The following is a 23051-nucleotide window of genomic DNA, read 5'->3' as shown; positions in this document are numbered from 1 at the left end:
TTTACCCATTCAGCCAAGAAGACTGCTCAAATATCCAACCAGGATTCTGCCAGAAGCTGCTGGATGGCTACCAAAAGCGTCTGCTCGAGGTGAAACTTGCTAATAGACATTCAACTAAACATCAGGTGTGCTGTATGTATATTTTTGACCCTGTATGTATGATTTTGACCTTTGACCTGTAGTGTTGACGACAGAAAACCCCAAATAAATTCAAACTTGTGAACCAAATTCTTGTTTTTATTATTTTTATGAAAGATGTATATTGTACAGTCATTCAGCCCCAGAAAAAGAACAGTTCAAAGAAATGATTGAAAGCCCAATATTGCCATGACATTAATCTTAATGATGAGTGTGTGTAAACTTCCGACCGCAGCTGTAAGTGCTACAGTTACATGTTGCTTTCATCAGCTCCATTTCCATCTTCATTAGACTGTGTTTTCTCCAGCATGGCAAAAGTAACAGAAAACTAGGAGAGTCGTTTTCAAATAGAAGATCTCAGCTCAAATCCTTCCTGTTAGGCTTTAGCAGCCTATCTGATATTTAAATAACTCTGATGGCTTGTCAAACCGTGCTAATTGTAGTGCTAACGTAGCTAATAGCAGGGTTAACTGAGCTGCCAGACTGGCTAGCTTCGTGAATGGAGTGACAGTGTGTGGTTTTGTGGTGTCTTTCAGGAGGAGCCCTTTGTGATGGCAGCGGAGAACACACTTGGACAACCGAAGCGATATAAAGGCTTCTCCATCGATGTGTTAGATGCTCTGGCCAAAACTCTCGGCTTCAAATACGAGATTTATCAGGTCGCAGATGGAAAATACGGCTCTCCACAACCCAACGGCTCCTGGGACGGTCTGATCGGGGAACTCACCAACAAGGCAATCATAAATAACTAATCAACCATCACCAACAATCAGTCTGAGCCTAGATTAGCTTGATTTGTTTTTTTTTTACCCCTGTTGATGTGAATATAGGGTGACCTAGATGGGTCTGGACTGTAGAGATTCGAACTTACAAAGTGCACAATTACGAGTCGTAATGAATGAAAGGTTCTGGAAGAGTCGAGACTCTCACTGATCGTGTGTATTGTTTGTTAGTGTGTAATGTTGTGTGTCGTGCAGAGGGCAGACATGGCGATCGCAGCGATCACCATCACTCCAGAACGCGAGGGTGTGGTCGACTTCACTAAGCGCTACCTGGATTACTCTGTAGGGATCCTAATGAGCAAGTCTGTGGAGAAGCTGTCGATCTTTTCACTCCTGGCGCCCTTTGACCTGTCGGTGTGGGTGTGCCTCTGCGCTGCCGTGCCCGTGGTGGGAGTGATGATCTTCTTCCTGCGCCGTGTTCAGTCTTTCTGTTCACGCCAGAGTGCCGCCACTACCAACATTGCCAACACCAGCTTACTGAACACAGTGTGGATCATTTATGGAGCCTTCACTCAGCAAGGTAACACATATGCGTTACCATGGCTGGCTAAATTTGTTGTAATGTTTGATGAACCATTTGACATGGGAACTATAGGAATTGTAGGAAGTATAGGAATTTTGTGTGTATGTGTGTGTGTGTGTGTGTTTCAGGTGTGGAGTCAATGGTTGCCTCAGTATCGGTGAGAATCGCATTGGGCAGCTGGTGGCTCTTCACACTCATCGTATGTTCGTCATACACGGCTAACCTTACAGTGTACCTCACTACACACAGACTGGATAACACTGTCAGGTAGGACACATGCACTCTGTTCTTACTCGTTCAGCCAATCAACGATCTCGGTTCCTTTGTACCATCGTCCGCTAATGGTGTTTCTTCCACTTATTTTTCTGAAACTTTTTCCCAAATGCGGTCATTAGTAGACACTGAAAGGTGAAACGTAAAAGTTGAACATGGACCAACACCCATTTTACACCGATTTCTAATTATTCAGAGGGAGAAGTTCACAGAGGAGATGATCAGGAAGGAGATCTGAGAGAAGGTCAAATGGTGATAAGATAATGGAGGATTTAAGAAGAGGATAGCGGAGATGATCGTGGAGGAGATAATTGGGCAGATCGGGAGGTGATCCAGTAGTTCACAGTGATTATGGGAGAGACCAAAGAGGAGGTTTTGGATAAGATAAAGGAGAAGATTAGGAAGGGAGTCATGGAAAAGGTCAGACGAGGATAATGGACAAGATCAAAGTGTGATCCAGTAGAGCTTATAGGAGAGATCAGGGAGGGTATTAGGAGACTCAATATTATATCAATGAGGAGATCAAGAGAAGACAATTGAAAACATTAGGAAGGACATGATGAAGGAGAAAGGTGGTAAGGGGTATTTTAGTAAATGTCCTAATGTGGAAGAGTTTGTTGTTTGTCCATAGTTTTTTTTTTTTTTTTGTACATGTTATTGGAGCAACATTGTGATGCTGTATAATGTGACCCAAGAAGAGGGGCAGCTGATCCCCAGAAAGTACACTGAGATACTGCAGCGGCAGCAGATTTGAGTTTACCAATAGCAACAGAATGCCTGCTAGTGAGACAACCAGCCAAGTGCTGAGTCTGTAACTCTAATGGCTTAAAATATATCACTGCTTATCGTAGCAAAGGTAGAACAGTGAGAGCAGGCAGGAATATGGATTTGATTTAGAGATCAGATCAGTCATGACTCAGTAAGAGAAAAATCTGGTAAATGAAGATCATGGGGATTAGCTGGAGATCATGGAAGGGATCAGGGAGGAGATCAGATTGAGCTGCTGGAGGAGATCAGGGAGGAGATACGGTGGAGATTGCGGAAGACATTGGTTGGAGGTTGTGGAGTGAATCAGCGAGGACATGGAGGAGGTGGCGAATGTAGAGGATATCAGTAGGAGATCAGGAAAGACATCAGGTGGCGATCGTGGAAGACGTCAGGGAGATCAGGTGGAGATCATGGAATACGTCAAGTGGAGCTTCAACAACAGGCAGAGATTGTGAAGGAGATCGGGGAGGAGATCATGTGGGAGAAGTAGGTGAGAGAATGGGAAAAGATGGAAAGATGGATTGCAACGTGAGGGAGAACGCTGTGGGGCACAGCAATGGACATGCAGAAGTGATTGAAAAGTCATGGGATGTGTAAAGAGTGCTGATTGGTTGCCTATGCTGAGGAATGAAAACGGGGCTGAACTGTCACCTCTGTTATGTTGCTGAGGTGCTGCAGATGGAATTTGGATGTACGTATGCCCATATATTAACTCGGACATGTCCAACATTTCAGATGTTTGAGTAGCAGCAGTAGTTTATGGGCGGCTGTGGGTCAGGTGGTAGAGCGGGTTGTCCACTGATCGTAGGGTCGGCGGTTCGATTCCTGGTCCGCGTGACTCCACATGCCAAAGTGTCCTTGGGCAAGATGCTGAACCCCAAGTTGCTCCTGATGGCAAGTTAGCTCCTTGCATGGCAGCTCTGTTCCCATTGGTGTGTGTGTGAATGGTTGAATGAGACACAGTGTAAATAATAAGCTTCACTATAGAAGTATAGACGATTTATAGCTCTGGTTGGATAGGTGACAGGATCTGTGAACATACACGTGCGTATATATAAAAAACCAACGACTTCGTTTTTCCTACTTGAAGCCTTTCATATATAGACTCCAAATCGATGATCCTCCACGATGTTCATTAAACGGCCTTGACTGAACGGTCATTGTTATTCTGATCAGTGCCGAGTTCAGACGCATATCTCACGCACTCGATTAACAAATCCAATTATCTGAGCCGTTCTCATTAACGCAGAGTTAAATTAACACCATTGATGCACATCAGGCTTCAGCAACTTCAAGAAAACACTTACGCCATTAATTGTTTTTCTGACATGTATGTCATCGCGTTCACTTCCCTTCATCTACGATTCTCCAGAGACTCGTGCCTGCCTATCTAATGAACCTATGAGAAATCCAGCCACGTCTGTAACTCTTCTCTTCTCCGTGTGTGTGTTTAGGTCTCTGCAGGATCTGGCGCAGCAGTCAGGCATTAATTACGGCACAGTGAGAGACTCGGCTGTGTTTGAATATTTCAAGATGAAGGGGACGAACCCACTGGAGCAGGACAGCACATTCTCTGAGCTATGGAGGACCATCAACAAACATCAAGGACAGGAGAACTGTGTACACACTCTGGCTGAAGGCATAAGAAAGGTAACACACAGAGTTCGGTTACACTCTACGATAAAGGTGTGAGCATCACAATGTCTTCAGTTTACACAAAACACACACATACACACACATTCTCTGTTCCAGCATAAGCGTATGTTCTTCAGTCCATACACAGTTTCCCCATCTTTAGTCCACTCGTGACAAAATGGAAGCCCTTAGTGTCTGGGGCAACACGGATAAGGGATAAGGGCTTCAGCGAAGAATTCAGATTGGTATTGCGTAATGTGTTGGTTAGTGCTGAAGAATAATGACATAAACAACAATAAACAGTCTTCATTAAGTGATTTATCATGGTCAGCGTGGTGGTGGATCTACAGCCCGTTCCTGGAACACTAGTCAGGAGGCAGGAATACACCCTGGATGGGATTCCAGTCCATTGCAGGACACCATGCACACACTCATTCACACGTAGGGCCAATTTAGCACAGCCTCTGCTCACCAGCATGTTTAAGCAGGTGGCAAGGAACCAGAGAACCTGGAGGAACCCTAGATTCAATTCAGTTCAATGCAATTGTATTTGTATAGCACTTTTTACAATAGACATTGTCTCAAAGCAGCTTTACAGAAATATCAACACGGTATACAGATATTAAAGGTGCGAATTTATCCCAACTGAGCAAGACACTGAGTGGCGACGGTGGAGAGGAAAAACTCCCTAAGATGTTTTAAGAGGAAGAAACCTTGAGAGGAACCCGACTCAGAAGGAACCCATCCTCATCTGGGTAACAACAGTTAGTGTGAAAAAGTTCATTATGGATTTATATGAAGTCTGTATGGCGTTAGGAGCAGCCGTAGTCCCAGCAGTCTGGAATTAAAGAAGATTTGAGCTCCATCCAGAGGCAGAGAGGATCTGGATCTCTAGTATCTCCATAAATTCGTGTGGGGCTCGGCGAAAGGAGAGAGGGAGAAAAAAGATCATTATGACTGCGAAGTAGTAGAACAGAATCTAGTCAGGGTAGGCTTGAGTAAACAAATACGTTTTAAGCCTGGACTTAAACACTGAGACTGTGTCTGAGTCCCGAACACTAATAGGAAGACTGTTCCATAACTGTGGGGCTCTAGAAGAGAAAGCTCTTCCCCCTGCTGTAGCCTTCACTATTCCAGGTACCGTCAGATAGCCTGCATCTTTTGATCTAAGTAGGCGTGGCGGATCATATAAAACCAAAAGGTCGCTTAGATATTGTGGCGCGAGACCATTTAGTGCTTTATAGGTTAATGAAAGTATTTTATAGTTAATGAGAGATTTCACTGGGAGCCAATGCAGTGTGGATAAGATCGGGGTGATGTGGTCGTATCTTCTGGTTCTAGTGAGGACTCTAGCAGCTGCATTCTGAACTAACTGGAGTTTGTTTATGCTCCTACTGGAACATCCAGACAGTACGGCATTACAGTAATCTAGTCTAGAGGTGACGAAAGCATGAACTAGTATTTCCGCATCATGTAGTGACAATATACTTCTTATTTTAGAAATATTTCTGAGATGAAAGAAGGCTATCCTAGTAATATTATCTACATGAGCGTCAGATGATAGACTGGAGTCAATAATCACTCCAAGGTCTTTTACTGCTGCACATGATGAAACAGAAAGTCCACTTCAGAAAGAATACTTCTTTCTGATCTTTCTGATTTAGATAGACTTGTGAAACTCCAGAGACAGTAAACAGAGATGTGAGGTAGCAACACACTGTACCACCGTGCTACCTGTGGTGAATAGTGACCAATGTAGTTTTTGATAGGGTACAGGTGGCATTGGTCAAACATTTTTGGAGGTGGCGTTGGTCTACCTACTGCATCTGCAGGAGCAAGTGGCATTGATTAAACCTTCTGATGATATTGAGTCAATGCTGGCCCACACTCAGCACTTACTCTCATAGTGTAGAAGCTAGTTTTAACCATTAACCACGCAGGAAAGCAAAAGAGGTTGTGGATGACGGAGTGCAGTTAGCTAGCTATCTGACCGGGTTAGAATTGGATTTCTCGATTGCTCGTTTCTGTTTCACGCTCCGTCTTTGGCTTTTCGAAGGTTTCAAGCGAAGCGTTTCTCTTGCAGCTCTGACACTGGAGACTCCTTCTATACCATGGAAGAGGGAGGCAGGGATGCGCAGGAATGACCTTTGCTTGACTTGCATGAAGTTTTGCAGACTTGATAAAGTTCCCGTGTCTGTTACACACTCTATGTAATGGTCTTATTGTGTTGTGGAGATTAATGATGAGGTCAGTTAGGGTCGGAGTCTGTGGGCGGAGTCCGGAAGATGTCAGGCTGTAATACGGCAGGGTGAACGCGGAGCAGGGTTATGCTGATGTGCTGCAGTCTGTGGGTGTGATGCCCATAAAGTTGAGGCCTGAGAGTACTGTTAATGCGGCGGTGTGCCTTTAGGCCAGAAGGCAGGTTTTCTTTCAGTGAGTCTGCAGGGAACAGTAAAACAAAACATTAGCATGCAGTAGCTGGTATTTTGCCCATTTGATTTGCTTTTTGTGTCCTAAATGATGTTTTCCCCAAATCAGGCTCCATTTATTTTAGAAAGTCGTATCTGTTTATGAATATCTGTTATCTGGCATTTATTCGCTCATAAACGGCTGTGATATACTGTAAGAGGAAGAAAATGCGCTGTAATTTTCATGGTAGTAACAGTTGCTTCACGTCGTCACGCCACCCCATTGCGGATTATTTTTCTCCAAGAGCACGACCCTGAAAGTAAAGTACAGCAGTGTCTTTTCAGTGGAGCAGACGGACAACGTATCCGCCAGTCTGTCGTTTGTCCTGTCTTGTTCTCGTTTTATTCTGCGAACACAAAGCAATATTTCAGCAGACACTGAAGCCTCACTGCTCTCAGGATGTCTGTATCAGAGTTTGTGGCTGTGTCAATACACTCGGTACGTTTACACGGACGACGATATTCCGATGTGAACCCGATTAAGACGGTACTCTGATTAAGAGACTAGGATGTAAACAGAGATTATCGATCACCTTAATCCGATTAAAGTCGCACTCGGAGTAAACACGAATGGGATTAAGACGTGTGGAGTATTCCTGTTTTAGTCGCGTTACAGACACGTACACACCTTAATCACACTATTAACGTCGTGTGAGAGTTTTCACCGCATTGTGCGACAGGACACGTACACACACGGCGGCGCTCGACCGTTTGACGGCGAACAAGAGCACGCGGCTGCGTCCCGAACCGCGTACTTGCCTGCTACAGTATATAGTAGGAGATATACATGTATCTCAGCTACTATATAGACGGTAAGTACGCGGTTCGGGACGCGGCCCACGTCTTCAATCAGTCGTCTATTTGCACGTACAGCACGACAAATAATTAACCACACTTTCATAAAATTAAAAATAAAAACACCCATAACTGTATACGGTCCCATAACGAAGACCAACTGTACACCGATACGTGAAATTCTGGAGGGGACGTCGGACGGCGTGACGCGGGGACGTAATGACGTGCGCCGTTAATCCATCTACGTTCTATAACACGTAAAACAGGAACATGAAAGGAATCGTCTAAAAGCGACTCATGTAAACACCTTAATCAGAATATCGTCTTATTCAGAATAAGGTCAGTAATTAGATTCCTGCTGTCCGTGTAAACGCAGTCAGTGTTAGATTAATAATTAGATTAACAGTTTGTATTTACATTCAGTGTCCAGGAAACACGTTAGTTCCTTCTGACCAATCACAGACTGAGCTGAGTGTTCTCACATCAGCAGATCATTCAGAACAAACGTTACAACTCAGGATCATTAATATTTCCTTCAGCAGGTCTGAGAAAATGATTCACTTTTGTCCAGGTCGCTGGGGAGTTCATAGATAATAATAGATCTCATATGATCCAAAAGCACGCGAATAAATCTCTTCCTTTGTGATCTTGTTGGACGCACATGAAGCACGATTAGATGAAGTCCTGCACAACATGACAGTGCGAGTAAAACCTATATCGAGCGAACTGTCTGATGTGTCTGATGATTTAATTAGTCAATGACATCTGACAGTTAATTATAGACACTGCGTTTGTGTTTTCTATTAGCGTATTAGCGCTGTCTAGGGTTTGTGGTTTTGAAGTGACTTCTGATTGCTTTTGTCAGATTTGGCAACCCCGCTTCTGAGAAAATGCGATCGCAGTGTGGTCAGCGGAGACGAAATGGAGACACGTGAAGATACCTGGTGTGAATGTCTGTCTGATCTGTTCCCTCGTGCTTGGATTGTCTGACACGGAGATTAATACCAAGTCTGGACAGGCCGAGAGAGAGAGAGAGAGAGAGAGAATTAGAGAGATAGAAATAGAGAGAGAGAGAGAGAGAGAGAGAGAGAGAGAGAGAGAGAGAGAGAGACTAAGGCCTACCACTAAAGCTATCATGAATTGAAATGACAGACAGACAGAGACAGAGACAGAGAGAGAGACAGGTTGTTTTTCTGGAAAATAATATGCTGATAAATAGGAAATGAAAGTCTCATACATTTTTAAGAATCTCATTTCGGAACCTTTGTGTGTGTGTGTGTGTGTGTGTGTGTGTGTGTGTGTGTGTGTGTGTGTTAGGTAAAGCAGGAGGCGTATGTATTCCTGTGGGACATGGCTGTGTTGGAGTACGCTGCCCTGACTGATGATGAGTGTTCACTCACGGCTACGTCAGACCCACAACATACCAAAGGCTACGGCATCGCCCTTCAGCACGGCAGTCCTCACCGAGACATCCTCTCACACACGTCTGTCTCACCCGTCTCTCTGTCTGTCTGTCTGTCTGTGTGTCTCTCTGTCTGTCAGCACGGCAGTCCTCACCGAGACATCCTCTCACACACGTCTGTCTCACCCGTCTCTCTGTCTGTCTGTCTGTCTGTGTGTCTCTCTGTCTGTCAGCACGGCAGTCCTCACCGAGACATCCTCTCACACACGTCTGTCTCACCCGTCTCTCTGTCTGTCTGTCTGTCTGTGTGTCTCTCTGTCTGTCAGCACGGCGGTCCTCACCGAGACATCCTCTCACACACGTCTGTCTCACCCGTCTCTCTGTCTGTCTGTCTGTCTGTGTGTCTCTCTGTCTGTCAGCACGGCAGTCCTCACCGAGACATCCTCTCACACACGTCTGTCTCACCCGTCTCTCTGTCTGTCTGTCTGTATGTCTCTCTGTCTGTCAGCAAGTCAGTCCTCACAGAGACATTCTCTCACCTGTCTGTCTGTCTGTCTGTAACCCTTCAGCATGGCAGCCCTCACCAAGACATCCTCTGACACGTCTGTCTTACTCATCTGTCTGTCTGTCTGTCTTTTGCCAATCAGCAGTCCTCAAGACATCCCTTCACACACATCTGTCTTACCTGTCTGTCTGTTTCACTCTGCCTGTCTCACACTATGTATTCCTGTCGATCTCTCTCTGTCTGTGTCTGTCTCAATTGCCTCTCTGTCTGCCTATGTATCTGTCTGTCTCTCTCTCTCTCTCTCTGCCTGTCTGAGTGTCTGTCTGTCTATCTTTCACCAGTCAGCTTGGCAGTCCTCAAGACATCCTCTCACACACATCTGTCTTACCTCTCTCTCTCTCTCTCTCTCTCTCTCTCTCTTTCCACCTGCCATTGTGTCTGCCTCCCTCTCTCTCTGTCTGTCTGTCTCTGTCTGCCTGCTCTCTCTCTCTCTCTCTCTCTCTCTCTGTCTCAAACATGACTGTTTCTCCTGTGTGTCTGTCTGTCTACTGCTGCCTCAAAGATGTCCATTTACTTGTTCTATCTCTCTGCCACTCATACACATTCTCTCTCTCTCTCTCTCTCTCTCTCTCTCTCTCTCTCTCTCTCTTGATCTGTTTCACATGTCTTTTTTATCTCGTGATATTAAACAGTAAATGTAAATGTTAGTTTTTCAGTAATGAATGATTATTATTATGTCTGCCCTCATTAAAACACTTTCACATATACAGTACTTTAGTTCATTATCACATTAATGTGTGTGTGTTTGTGTGTGTGTGTGTGTGTGTGTGTGTGTGTGTGTGTGTGTGCAGGATCCTCGAGCTGCAGCAGCATGGTGATGTGGATGTGTTAAAGCAAAAGTGGTGGCCACGTAAAGGCCGCTGTATCAATGAGCGTCGCTCGGAGAGTCGAGCTTTAACACTGCACGCGCTCTCTGGAGTGTTCTGTTTACTTGCTCTTGGCCTGTTCGTATCAGGCCTGGTGGGGGCGCTGGAGAGCTGGTACACACACACCCCCTGCAGGACCATTACACAGGTAAACACACACACACACACACACACACAAAATAACATTTGAGAAGGAACCAACACCTGGCTGTTTTACAGCAGAGCAGTATACCACTGTTTACAGCTCCTGAGAGTCTTATTTTCTTCTAAAAGAACTCCCCCACTGCTAGCGAAAAATTTGAAATACCCATAAATTAGCAATTTAGTCGAACAAGAAATCGGTTCATTTTAAGATTCTCAGCGATCACTAATCTAGGAGCAGGATTAGACTTTGCTAATGTAATAGAAAGAAGGACTTTACCACTTAAATCTAACACTGTAATAAAACACAAGACACTCCAGATGTTCCGTAGGCAGAATATAATCAGCAGATAATAAAAATACCCACTCTCAGAAAGCTACCAAACTACAACCCTAATTCCCAAAAAAGTTGGGACAGTATGGAAAATGCTAATAAAAATAAAAGAGGACTGATGTGTAAACGTATTTAAACAAAAGACCTGTTTTAACCAATCAACTGCTTAATAGGCGTTATCAAAAGAAAAGGTGATGTTACACGGCGGTAAACAGGCGACTGTCCCAACTTTTTTGGAGTGTGTTACAGTCATCAGATTTGAGAAGAGTGTGTATTTTCAAAAGTAAATTTAATTCACAAAGTGCGTGTTTCCGATACAGTACAGGGAGGACTGAGTTTTCAAACGACTCTTTTTGTTTGTTGGGTTTTTTTATGCATTTTTCATACTGTCCCAACTTTTTTGGAATTGGCTTTGTAAACATTTATGCATTGCTGGAGCGGTATCTTTCCCCCCACCCCCACCCCCACCTCGAGTAAAAAATAAAATAAAAAAAAAAGGAAAAAGTTGTCCTCTTTCTGGAAAACCAGAATTTGGCCACCATAACTTCTGTGATGTATCAACTTGCTTTACATAAGTGGCCCAAAGTAACCCTCCGACCCCTGGATGGGGGCTGCGGTATATATATACGGTCATGAGAACAGTTTTATTGGAAATTTGCTAACCCGTTCTGAGTGCTATGAAAATGGTGCTCTGGTTTAATTTGCTCTGTGCAAGCGGCAAAAGAATGTCAACGATGTGGGTGTTTAGAGAGAGCATGGATAAGACTGTGCAGTTAATAAACAAAATCATTAATAAAAGCCTGAAATATTTCTAGAGTTTTTGCGGTGGCCTTCGGGGGTCATTAATCACATTACCTTTTAATCCCATGGCATTTGTAGTCATGAAGAATGCTGACCTGTAGGTGAGGATAAAGCGTGTATAGATCTGTTCTTCAGCGATTCTTCACTCCATGTGAGTGGGATTTTTGGGGACATTATGGCTCAAGAGTTCACCCTGGCTCAGAAGGTCAAGAGTTCACGCCCTGACACTGGCAAGCTTCCATTGTTTGATGTCTTTGAGCACCTCCCTTGACCCTCTCTGTTCCAGGGGCATCAGATCAGGGCTGACCCAGTGCTCTGACCCCAACTTCCTAATAATTGAGATATGTGAAGAAGAAAATAAAAAAAATGTCACTGTATATATGTGAGAATAAAGTTGAAACCAACTGCACCTAGGTCCTGGTAGCATTAACGGAGCTTTTTATTCAAATCGAGTCCAGGAGGAGTTTTCAGTAACTGGAGATGAGTTGGCCTGGGCTAACTCACTAGGGAACACCCACACCACCACCCAGCGTACCTGTAGTTTCTGGGATTAAATCCAATGATTGCCTAGAACGAGCCGATTTTTCAAGAAGTGTCTACTAGTAGAAAGCAGTGTGATGTGTCTATCTTGCGTGAACTCTTATTCGGATGAAGTGAGGTTTCATGGGAGTAATCACTCTAGGGTACATATAAAAAACATCTCTTCAGCTCTTCTCAGTGTGAGGCACCAAGCATAGAGCTAACCAACTGATGAATAAGGACCTGGCTCAAGGGCCGAAGATTTGAGCTCACACTCTAAGCAGGCAAAGCGTTTGATGTTGGAAACCGATGCTGCTTCACTCCAGGCCTTTGTTTCTTTTGCTTTTACATTAGGGATTTTTTTTGTTGTTTTTACTCGGGTACTGTACCTCTGCATGCTGCAACACAGGTATCAGCCCTGTTATAGTGTATGCTATCTCTCCTCCCAAGGCGAATGAAACTGCCCCAAGTGCATGGTGCCCTTCATGGAGTAAAGGGCCCAAGCAGATTGTAATTGAGATGAGATGCTCAGCAAGCTCCCTCAGTGTTAGCTACAGAAGTCATCTTAAATTGTCCTGACAGACTATCAGAGGAAGCAAGTCACAAAGCCTCCTCGTTCCGATGTCTTTTTCACCCCGAATGCGTAAGCCAGTGGCAGCTCAGTTTCCCTACATCAGAGCCATTAACCTGTGGTTAACCTTCAGCAGACTGCTCAATAGCTTAGCATAACTGGGATTTATATACCTTTCTATGCAATCTATTCGGTTTTATTTGTGTGGTGATTTTAACAACAAATCTGGATGTAGGTTTATATTTAGATCCATAACGAGCAAACCAGAGGTGACCGTGGCAAGAAAAACTCTGAGATGATATGAGGAAGTGTACAGGTGTATAAGAGTAAGGGCAAATAGTACTAAGTGTATTGAAAGGATGAGCATATACTATGGCCACGTTGAAGTCCAAAAGTTCTTCCAGTACTTGCAAGGGAAAAGTTACATGTAGATTCAAGTTAGAAACGTGATCTCGAATTTTACAGATGTGCCATTGAGATTACGCAGAGTACACCATGTGGCCAAGCGGTATTCCAGATTCAGTCCTCCTTTGCTAGTACAGTAAGCTCCACTCTTCTGGGAAGGCTTTCCACGTCATTTTGGAGCGAGGCTGTGGGGATTTGTGTTCATTCAGACACGAGTGTTAGTGAGGATCGGCAGTGGTGTCAGGGTTCCGGTTCGTCCCAAAGGTGTTCAGTGGGGTTGAGGACAGGGCTCTGTGCAGGACACTCGAGTTCTGTCATGCTGGAACAGGGTTTGGGTCTCTTAATTCCAGTGAAGGAAAATTGTAATGCTACAGCTTGCAACAGATGTTCTATGCACTTCTGGGCTTCCAACTTTCTGGGTTTCAACCGTTTGGGGAACAACCATTCACATACTTTTGGCCATATGGTGTATGTAGTTCATACCTCATTTTACCTCAAGTTCATTTTATTGTGTAGAAGCATCTGAAAGGGGTTTTTCAGTAGTCTTTAAAGAGGTCTAGGATGAATCTTGGGTGTAGACTGTTTTTGGAAAATACAAATGGTATATCCATGTGGACACTTGCCTCTCCCAGAGCTCTGCGGACCAGTATAGGGTGTGTCAGGAAGCACGGACGTTATGGCATGATGATGATGTGGTGGTGGTGGTGGGGGGGTGTGTGTGTGTGGGGGGGGGTGTTAGGGCGTGCAGTGAGGAAGAAAGCCTTGAGAGGCCTCAGGTGTGTTGTCACGCTGTTGTCAGAGTAGGTAGGATGTGTTGGCTGCGCTGAAACGCCAATGAGTGTGCCATCGTTTACAGTCTGGGATGCTCTAAGTGCTCATCTCCAGCACTAACATGGCAAGCTGTTAAATCTGCTCTTATCAGGCACCCCACAGAGCTTTGTGGAGAAAGATTGCTGGTTGTACATCTTTATCCCCGACTGTAATCATTCTTCTTACAGTTTTGCTGTAACAATTTCAAAACAGTAAGCTAGTGGCCCCAACATGAACTTCTTGAGGGAAGAACACGCAACCGAATATAATAGAAGGGCTGAACAAATCATATTAATTAGCTCGCCTACCAGGCAAGAGAAACTCCAACGTGCTGCCGACTCCCACTGTTCTTCTCCGGCAGTCCAATTAACTAGGCTAAAAAAGATGAAGGGGAAAAAAGAATGACATGCATTAATAAATAGATTATGAATATAAATAAACAAATAAGTATTCGTATCACTGCGAGGGTCGAATTTAAGAAGCCCTGGTTTTTATCCTCTCCTGACAATGTCTCTGATGGTAAAGCCTCGTGTTTGCACTCTTGATCAAAAGCAGAAAGACTTCGGCTGACGTTTTTGCCTACACGCTGCGCTGCGATGTCTGGCTAGAATCTTCATTTTTGCATGAAGCATTAGAATTCGAGAGCGTTGTGCTGTATTGTACCCAGTTTGTTCATGGTTTCCCTGTCCCGTCATGTTCACGTTTCTGGAAATATAATAAAAAATCATTTCTACCAACGGTTAGACCATGTCCTCAGCGCATGTGTGTACTACAGCAGGTGGCAGGAAGTAGCAGCAACATCAACATGCGTCATTTCACCGAGCAATATGTGAACCAAATGGAGCATGTTACATTTAAGCAGACATATTCAAGCGAAATGTTTGTTTTATGAAAGACAGCAGGGAGTAGATTTATTTATTTATTTATTTATTTTTAGAAACAGTGACCGTTATATCAACAGCCTACTGTTGTCCATTGGGCAGCTGTTTATGAAAATCCGATAGCCTGGATACATTATCTGCCTGTCCCAGGCGGCTGGGCTAGCAAAAGGAATGCAAGTCTGTAAACAAAGACAGACAATTTGGTGGCTCAGTGGTTAAGGCTTTGGGCTATTGGGCTCCAAAGCCCAGCTGGACCTTTGCGCAAGGCCATTAATCCCTCATCTGCTCAGTTGTATCCTGTCTCCGATGTGTCTCCGATTGGATAAAAGTGTCAGCCAAATGAGCTCATGTATATGGAAGACGACGGATACCGCTCGAGTATTCACGTAACAACATTTCAAAAAGACTCACGTGTCAACACGCGTCTCTAGGAGGACACGTGGTAGGGCTTCTATCTCCTAGGTGGGTGTGAATTGGCAGAAGACCAAATTGAGGGGAAAATGGGGAAAACTCCTAAATGTAAATGTAAACATGATTTAAAGAAACTAAACGAAACAGTTTCTGTAAAATCAAAACGGATTCCTAATGGAGAACGTCCTGATACGTTGTGAAGGGGCTGATGATGTCACACCCAAGAGATGTAGCTGTCGAGTGCTCTCGTCATCACGTAGCTGTCATCGTAATACATTTAAACCCCCACACTGCTCAAACTGTGGTCAGATTGGTTTATTTCTACTTACTTAATGATGCGTGTCTTGTGATAATGATGTTTGTCTCTTTACCGCTGTCTCCATCTGTCCCTCAGGATAAGGAGGTGGACTTGGAGCAGGTCCAGCAGCGGTTCAGTGGACTCATTAGCGATGATGATTTATCGCATAAACAGCTTCCTGCTTCACCACTGGACATCTCTACTCTAGACGTTGGCACCATCTGTCAGCGTCAGGACTCCCGTGATACCATGCCCCCATTTCCTCCCGGGGCTCTGTCTGTTCCCTCACTTTATTCTGAAAGTGGTGTTGGGGGTATGGCCAGCAGAAACATGCCCCTCCCACTTTCCAGCTCCACACTGCCCCCTCCCTCGCGCTGTAAACATCGGGCACCAAATGGAGGAATTTTACACCAAAGTCCCATAAAAATGCCAGTTAAATACCAGCCAGTGCCCAGCAGAGCCATGGATACCAATCACGGCACCTCGATATGACATCATACAACCGAAACCTCTACCACCTGAGCCAACAGATCCCAGTAAATAATATGACGTTCAAATAAAACATTCTACCATATGAGCAACTGAGCCATCGACTAAAGTAATGGCGCCCCCAAATATGATATTCAGCTTGCCAATTATAACAACAAGCAGCCAAGCAAAGACATCGTAACTTCTGGAACAAAGCGTGAAACTATTTTTGCTGAAATAAAGTCACAGAGACAGAGTTTCTCATTCCTCTGAGACTTTAACTTTATTAAACTGTGCATATCTGTAAATAACTGAACAGGTGGTGAAGTCAGAGTGTATTTTCAATATACTAAATGTTTTTTGACTTTGGTATTAAAAGGTGTAAAATGTCTCTCGCGCTCTCGCTCTCGCTCTCTCTCTCTCTCTCTCTCTCTCTCTCTCTCTCTCTATATATATATATATATATATATATATATATATATATATAATGTATATATGTATGTGTGTGTGTATATATGTATATATATATATATATATATATATATATATATATATATATATATATATATATATATATATACACACACACACACACACACACACACAGACGGTTTGTAAATTTGGATCTGAGTGGATAGAGAATTCCTCACGGTTGTTTTATAAATGCCAAACTCAAAAATTTTGCAGTAAGAGTCTTGACTAAAATGTTCACAAAACATTTTCTACACTTATGCACACTCATGAGTTTTTTTTTTTTTTTTTCCAAATAAAAAAAACTTATTAAAGAGAAATAGAGCACTTTATTCGTGTTTGAATCCCTATGATGATGCTGTACCTTGAAATTGAAAGCAAATTGTGTGTGTGTGTGGTGGGGGGGGGGGGGGGGGGGGGTTGTGTCATGGAAAGATCTGAACATACAACATTATTTTTGGTTTTCTCCTCTTTTAACTCTCACACACACACACACACACACACACACACACACACACACACACACACTAATCTGTTTCACTCACATCATAAGCACCAAGTTATAAAATTCATTGGGGGCACTAAATAACATCCTACAAATCTGAGTTCATAACGGCCATATCCCAGCCCTCATATAAAATGATATTGCAAGAAGCTTAGTCTTCTACTTTGACAGAACAAATGTGTTTTTCCCTCACAGCCATTTGCCTAATGGCTCTCGGCTATAGCGACAGAATAAGTACGATTTATTTAGAGAGCACATCCAAGATTACTCACACTGACCAAAGTGTTGTACATAAAATAAAGCATATGGAGGACTTATAAATAAAATGACAAGTAAACTAACTCTTAAAGCAAAATGGAAAATGGAAATAATGCAATTCCCTGCTAAGCCTGTTCGAATTCAAGTGTGTGAAGATAAGACCTGAAGGTCAGACTTGAAAGTGGAAATAGAGAGGGCTTGTCTAATAGGCTGTTTCACAGTCGGCCAGCTTAGACCACGTTTCCAGCATGCTCGTGGAACAGGCAACCCGTGCAAAGAAGAGCACAAAGACCCCCAAAAGACTCATCAAAATAATCTGCAATATTATATAATATAATATTCCCGTCTCAGCACACGGTTCACATGGTTCAGAGAGCAATGAGTGCTGCGTTCATGTCATTTTCTTGATCAATTCTTCATGTGGTTTTGTTTGCACGTAGCATATGCTTTCGTTTTCTGCACTGACTCCGCCTCTGTTCTGTCATTGGTCTGTTACCCTAATGTGCGCACCTCTCCTCAGTCTCCTCATGGTTAGTTTGATTATTTATACCCTGATGTTTCAGATCCGTCCGTCCATTTTCTATACCGCTACCGACTACACGGATCCTATCCCAGGGAACCCAAGGCACGAGGCAGGGGACACCCTGCCCTGGACGGGGGACCAGTCTATCGCAGGGCACAATGACTAAGATCCTTTTTGTGAAGTCAAATTTATTCAACCTTAATTTTTGTTCCCATTTTCAGACTGTTATCATTTTGATGATAGATCTCTTTACATTGGCCTTCCTGCATAGGAGCCCATGCTGTGGACACGGCTTTAGATTTTCGTGAGTGTGCGCACTTATGTCCTGTATCTAACCGCATGTTATGAATATGAGGCGCCAATCCGTTAAGGGCTTTCAAAACAAATAAGAGATTTAAACTGAACTCCAAATGGACTGAGAGCCAATAAAGCAATGCAAGCACTGGTATAATATAATGCATTCTCTCTTCTTGGTGCCAGTGACCAAGCTGGAAGCGGTTTTCTGTACTAACTGCACACAGGGCAATAAGGAGCAATTATATGAATATGAATTACATTAGTCACTGAAATTAGTGAAAGTGAAAAAGAGAGAAAAGTTTTCAGCTTGGCCGTGGTTCCCGGGCGGAAAAAAACTTTGACAACAGAGTTAATTTAGTCCAAACTCATGCCAAGAGCCTTCGTTTAGGTTTTAACAAGCAAATCTCTTGAATAGCCTGTTAGCGTGATTGGAAGGAGTGAATAAAAATGAGCATTTTTGATCTGCCTTTGTAGAATTAAAGGAAATGTAAAACCATCCAGTTCTTAACATCTTCAAGAAAACGAATCATCTTCCCATATGGCTTTTAACTATGCCAGCGCTGTACAGTATAACTGCATCTTCCTTTGAAACTTCGTGACAGCTGCTCCGTAATACTGCTCTTATATATATATATATATATATATATATATATATATATATATTTCTCCTGTATACGCTTGCATTAGGGGCTAATTATTCAGACGCCTAATTAAGATAGGGTTGGATGGCATGTGCATATTTATGTCTAACAAGCATATGGGAGTGTATAGAGATGAAAGAGTGTGGGCCCGAAAATAGATCCTTGTGGAACACCATAAACGAACGGTAGCAGAGGAGGAGAAGAAATATCTGATTTTACTGCAATACGTCTGTGCTTAAGGTAGAAAATAAACCATGTACAGTACATGATGGACAGTACTTTATAACCCCGCCCACTGTCACAGTGTCAAATGTGGAACTGAGATCTGTAATGCTTGGTAGAGACAGAACAAAAGTGTGTAAAGTTACGTGATGTTTATTATGGGCAGTCCAGGACTCTTCATGATACACAGCAGCAGTCAAGGTACTGTACGAATACCTTACGAAAATGTTTGACTTCTCTCCACAAGAAGACAGTAACCGTCACGTACTGCGGCAGTACCCACTGCATTCGATTCGGTACCTACTGCTACGCCTTTGCTAGAGTATGTACTGATCAGTGTGTGTGTATAGTATAAATACAATCCAAACATATGTCATCCGCCATGTTGGCATTGCCATGTGACCTACGATGTCATAATAACCACAGAAAGTTCAATGTTTTTGTCATGTTTAACCCTCTTACCCCTTAGTTCCCACAGTATTATGTCCCACAACCCTATATTCCCCAGAGAAACAGCACGCCAACCCTGAGTTCCCGGGCCGAAATCGGCCCCAAAATCAACATTTTAATTTGAACATTTTTAGGCCTTGAAACAACTTATAATAATGTATTCGTGTAATATTACTTTGAAAATGAAGCAGTTCAGTGTTTTTACTAAACTTAGAGCACAATTCTTAACTAGAGAAATGACGAAAAATGCTCGGTAAAATCTTTCTACTCATTTAGAAGTACCGTACGAGCATCAGCGTGGGCAATGCCTTTGAATAAATTCAACTAAATAATAAATAAATAAATGCGTTTTAGCACCAAACGTCAAGTTTCCGGTGATAATCAGACCAGCAGGTAGTGTTTTCACGAATGCACAGAGATGGTCCCGTCATGACTCCAGACCCCTGCAGTGTCAGTCGCACTGGTTGATGCTGAAGATGGAGACGGATCAGGGTCTGAATCATGAGTGTTTGCGTCTCTATCAGTTTCGGTTTCGGTTTCAACATCGCCTGAACTTTCTCTGCTGTCACTATCTAGAATCCTCGCTCTGGCCTGTGTGACTGTGTAAGTTTTCTCTTTTTTTCACTGTTTTAGATGTACCCGTGTTCACTGTAGGTGTAACTTTAGCTGGAACACGATTAGCTTTTCGCTTTAGCATTTTTAGTTCACTTCTACTAGTACACCAATATTCACGCTTGGATCTTCATCGTAATGCCGGCGTGATAACGTAATCACGTCGTGACGTCATGACGTCATCAACCTTCCGGGTCAAAAAATAATAATTAAATAATCATAGCAGAGTAATGCCGATACACCGGCCTTACGGGGATAGCGTTTACACTGTAAAGCCGCTATATCGGCCTTACGGGTAATTGGCATAGACGACCAAGCCGGTCTATCGTACTTACGGGAATAGATCAAAGACGGGCAAGCCGGTTTTTCGGCCATACGGGGCAAGAGGGTTAAAACTTCAGAAAGTTACTCAGGGGTTGTTAAACAAGTACGGTTGAACCACAAGGAATAATGATTAACACCTATAGACACGCGCTGCCTTTCCACCATTTTCCACCATTCTGACAGCTCTTCCATGCCAGTCCCATTGTCTTAACGGGTTTCTCATTCACCCATTCACACACACACACACACATACCAATAACAGCAGAGTAGGGAATACTACACCTTTAACGTACTGCTTTTCGCCTGTAGTATAGTTTAGTAGGGTAGTATGGATGTTTGGACACAGCTATAGAAACACCAGGGTGTACCCCTAACCCTAACGCTTAGCAAACTAATCAAGGGCTAATACAAAACAGGTGAACACAATCGAAGAAGAAACCAATGGATGGGATGTGGGGTGGGGCGGTGGAGACAGACCCAAAACAAAACCCAGAACATAATCACGTGGCGCTTGTCGCTATAGGAACCGTGGCAAACCGGAGTAAACCATGACAAGGCCTAATAGCGAAAGGATGGCTCATTTTTCTAAGTCAGCAGCAGGCAATAAGTGGTTTGTTACGTTGAGGAGGTCAAATTCTGTGATATTTAGTGAAATGTCAGTAAAATGTCAGAAGTTCAGAGTAGATAACCTTTTCCAGAATTTTTGAGAGAGAAAAAATACCAATTTCGAAACATGTCAGTTAGAGTAGTCACTAGCGCATGCTTAAAATAACTGAAACAAGCACGAGCAGAAAGGGAGGTATTAATTATATCTAGATTAAAATGGCCTGTTGTGTGAAGCAGGACTTTTGGCAGCAGTGAGGATGTCATTTCAAATGTGTCATTCATAGGCTTTGTACTTATTAGCAGTTCAATATCAGAACAAGGTTGAACCAATTAAAAGTCTCGTTGGGAGCTCATAGTCTTGGGCTTATTTTTGGTGATATTGTTTGAGAAATCTTTCTTCCTTTGCAGATTTAAAAGCCAACTGATGGACAACTCAACAGCTTTTAAATATATCATTAGTTACTTACTGGATATTCATTCATTCATTCATTTTGAGTCTGCTTTTCCAGTCCAGTCCAGACTTCTCTATCCCCATCCATATATTCCAGCCCCTCCTGGGATATTCACATATGTTCCCAAGATAACCGTGAGATCCTGGGTCTGCCCTGAGGTCTCTCTCAAATGGGCCATGCGTAATACAGCTCTTCCGAGAGATTACCATGGGGAATCCATTTCACGGCTCTCGGTTCAGAAGAGCAGCAGCTCTACTCCAAGGTTCTCCTGGGATTGAACTGCTCACCTCGTCACAATGGGTAAGCCCAGCAAGCTTACAGAGGAACCTCATTTTTGCAATCTGTATTCTCAACTTTAATCTAACGGTCACTGATTACAGCCAGTGACTATCTTTGAGGTTAGGGGTTTTCCCAAAAACTGAGCTCCTGCTTTAGCACCATCGACCAGCACAGAGACTGTAACAGTGCTGCTGCTGACCCGATCCATTCATTAATCTCGCACTCCATTGCTTCCATCACTAGTGAATAAGATCCAAAGATGGTTAAATTCATCCACCAAGGCCAAGGTCTCTGCCCTCACCACTCTTTGTGCTCCACTTTCATTCTGCTCTCCTACCAGACGAGTAATAATGCGAGTGTCCTCGGTGTGAAACTTCACAGCAGAAAAACAAAATCAAGTGCATGACCGTGCACATCAGTGGGACCGTTAATAGTGCTGAGGAAAATTTCATGTATAAAGTAGAATGAAGTCATTAACCTGATGGAGCAGGACAGCAGACATGAATATTAAATCAGCCATGAGTAAAACTCTAGCAAAGGTCAGTACGAAGGAAGGTTCGAGAATTCTAACTTTTGGTGGGTCTATACACATGGTCAATAAAAGTGCCAGGAAGTATGGCCTACACCAGTGGTCACCAACCCTGTTCCTGGAGATCTACTGTACCTTCCTACAGGTTACAGCTCCAAACAACATCTAACACACCTGTTTTAGTTGATGAAGTACTTCTTAAGGCAGCGATTAAATGGTCAGGTGGGCATGATTATGGTTGGAGATAAAGTCTTCAGGAAGGGAGATCTCTAGGAACAGGGTTGGTGTCCACTGGTCTACACGCATGCCCTGACTATGCTGATGACATGTCTACCCCAAAAGTACTACAGTCCAACAGAGATCAACTGATATTTCAAGCGCTGTTTAAAAACTATGGGATATAATGGAATGCACAGTCTGTAGGGCAGAGTGTACGAAAAAAAAAAAAACTGTCGTTATATTTTATTACAAATTTTATTTGATATCTTTTTTTGTTCATTTTGTTAAAATAAAGTTCATATTATTTTATCTTGTTACATGTTTTTTGTTGGTTTTATTTATTTGTATTTGTTTTGCCCAAGGAGCACACGGTGGTTTAGCAGTTAGTACGTTCGCCTCACACCTCACACTTCCAGGGTCAGGGGTTCAATTCCTGCCCTGTGTGCGGAGTTTGCATGTTCTCCCCGTGCTGCGAGGGTTTCTCCTGGAGCTTTCTCCGGTTTCCTCCCCCAGTCCAAAGACATGCATGGTAGGCTGATTGGCATGTCCAAAGTGTCCGTAGTGTATGAATGTGTGTGTGAGTGTGTGATTGTGTCCTGTGATAGATTGGCACCCTGTCCAGGGTGTACCCCGCCTTGTGCCCCATGCTCCCTGGGATAGACTCCAGGTTCCCTGCAACCCAGTAGGATAAGTGGTATAGAAGATGGATGGATTGATGTTATTTTTTCATTCATAATAATCAGTTGTTAATCAAATCTGACCACAGTCAGTCGACTCATGAAGTCCTTCAGTTTTTTACCGACTCATCC

At 43.4% G+C, this 23051-nt stretch overlaps 1 protein-coding gene across 1 annotated transcript in view; it reads left to right on the top strand.

Annotated features, from left to right (window-relative positions):
* The window catches only part of grid1a (glutamate receptor, ionotropic, delta 1a), a 213802-nt gene extending 197529 nt beyond the window's left edge, over window positions 1–16273 (top strand). The window contains exons 10-16 of the mRNA XM_053682900.1: window positions 675–872; window positions 1116–1440; window positions 1572–1710; window positions 3939–4134; window positions 8700–8866; window positions 10141–10363; window positions 15483–16273. Coding sequence (XP_053538875.1) covers window positions 675–872; window positions 1116–1440; window positions 1572–1710; window positions 3939–4134; window positions 8700–8866; window positions 10141–10363; window positions 15483–15878 — 1644 coding nt within the window. The 3' untranslated portion in view covers window positions 15879–16273. The remainder of the gene's footprint in view (window positions 1–674; window positions 873–1115; window positions 1441–1571; window positions 1711–3938; window positions 4135–8699; window positions 8867–10140; window positions 10364–15482) is intronic.
* Window positions 16274–23051: the final 6778 nt, after the last annotated feature.

This window comes from Ictalurus punctatus, chromosome 9, assembly GCF_001660625.3.
Source record: "Ictalurus punctatus breed USDA103 chromosome 9, Coco_2.0, whole genome shotgun sequence".
In the NCBI taxonomy this organism is placed as follows: domain Eukaryota; kingdom Metazoa; phylum Chordata; class Actinopteri; order Siluriformes; family Ictaluridae; genus Ictalurus; species Ictalurus punctatus.
The sequence above is the reverse complement of the archived record's forward strand: the minus strand, read 5'-3'. Positions and strand labels throughout refer to the sequence as shown.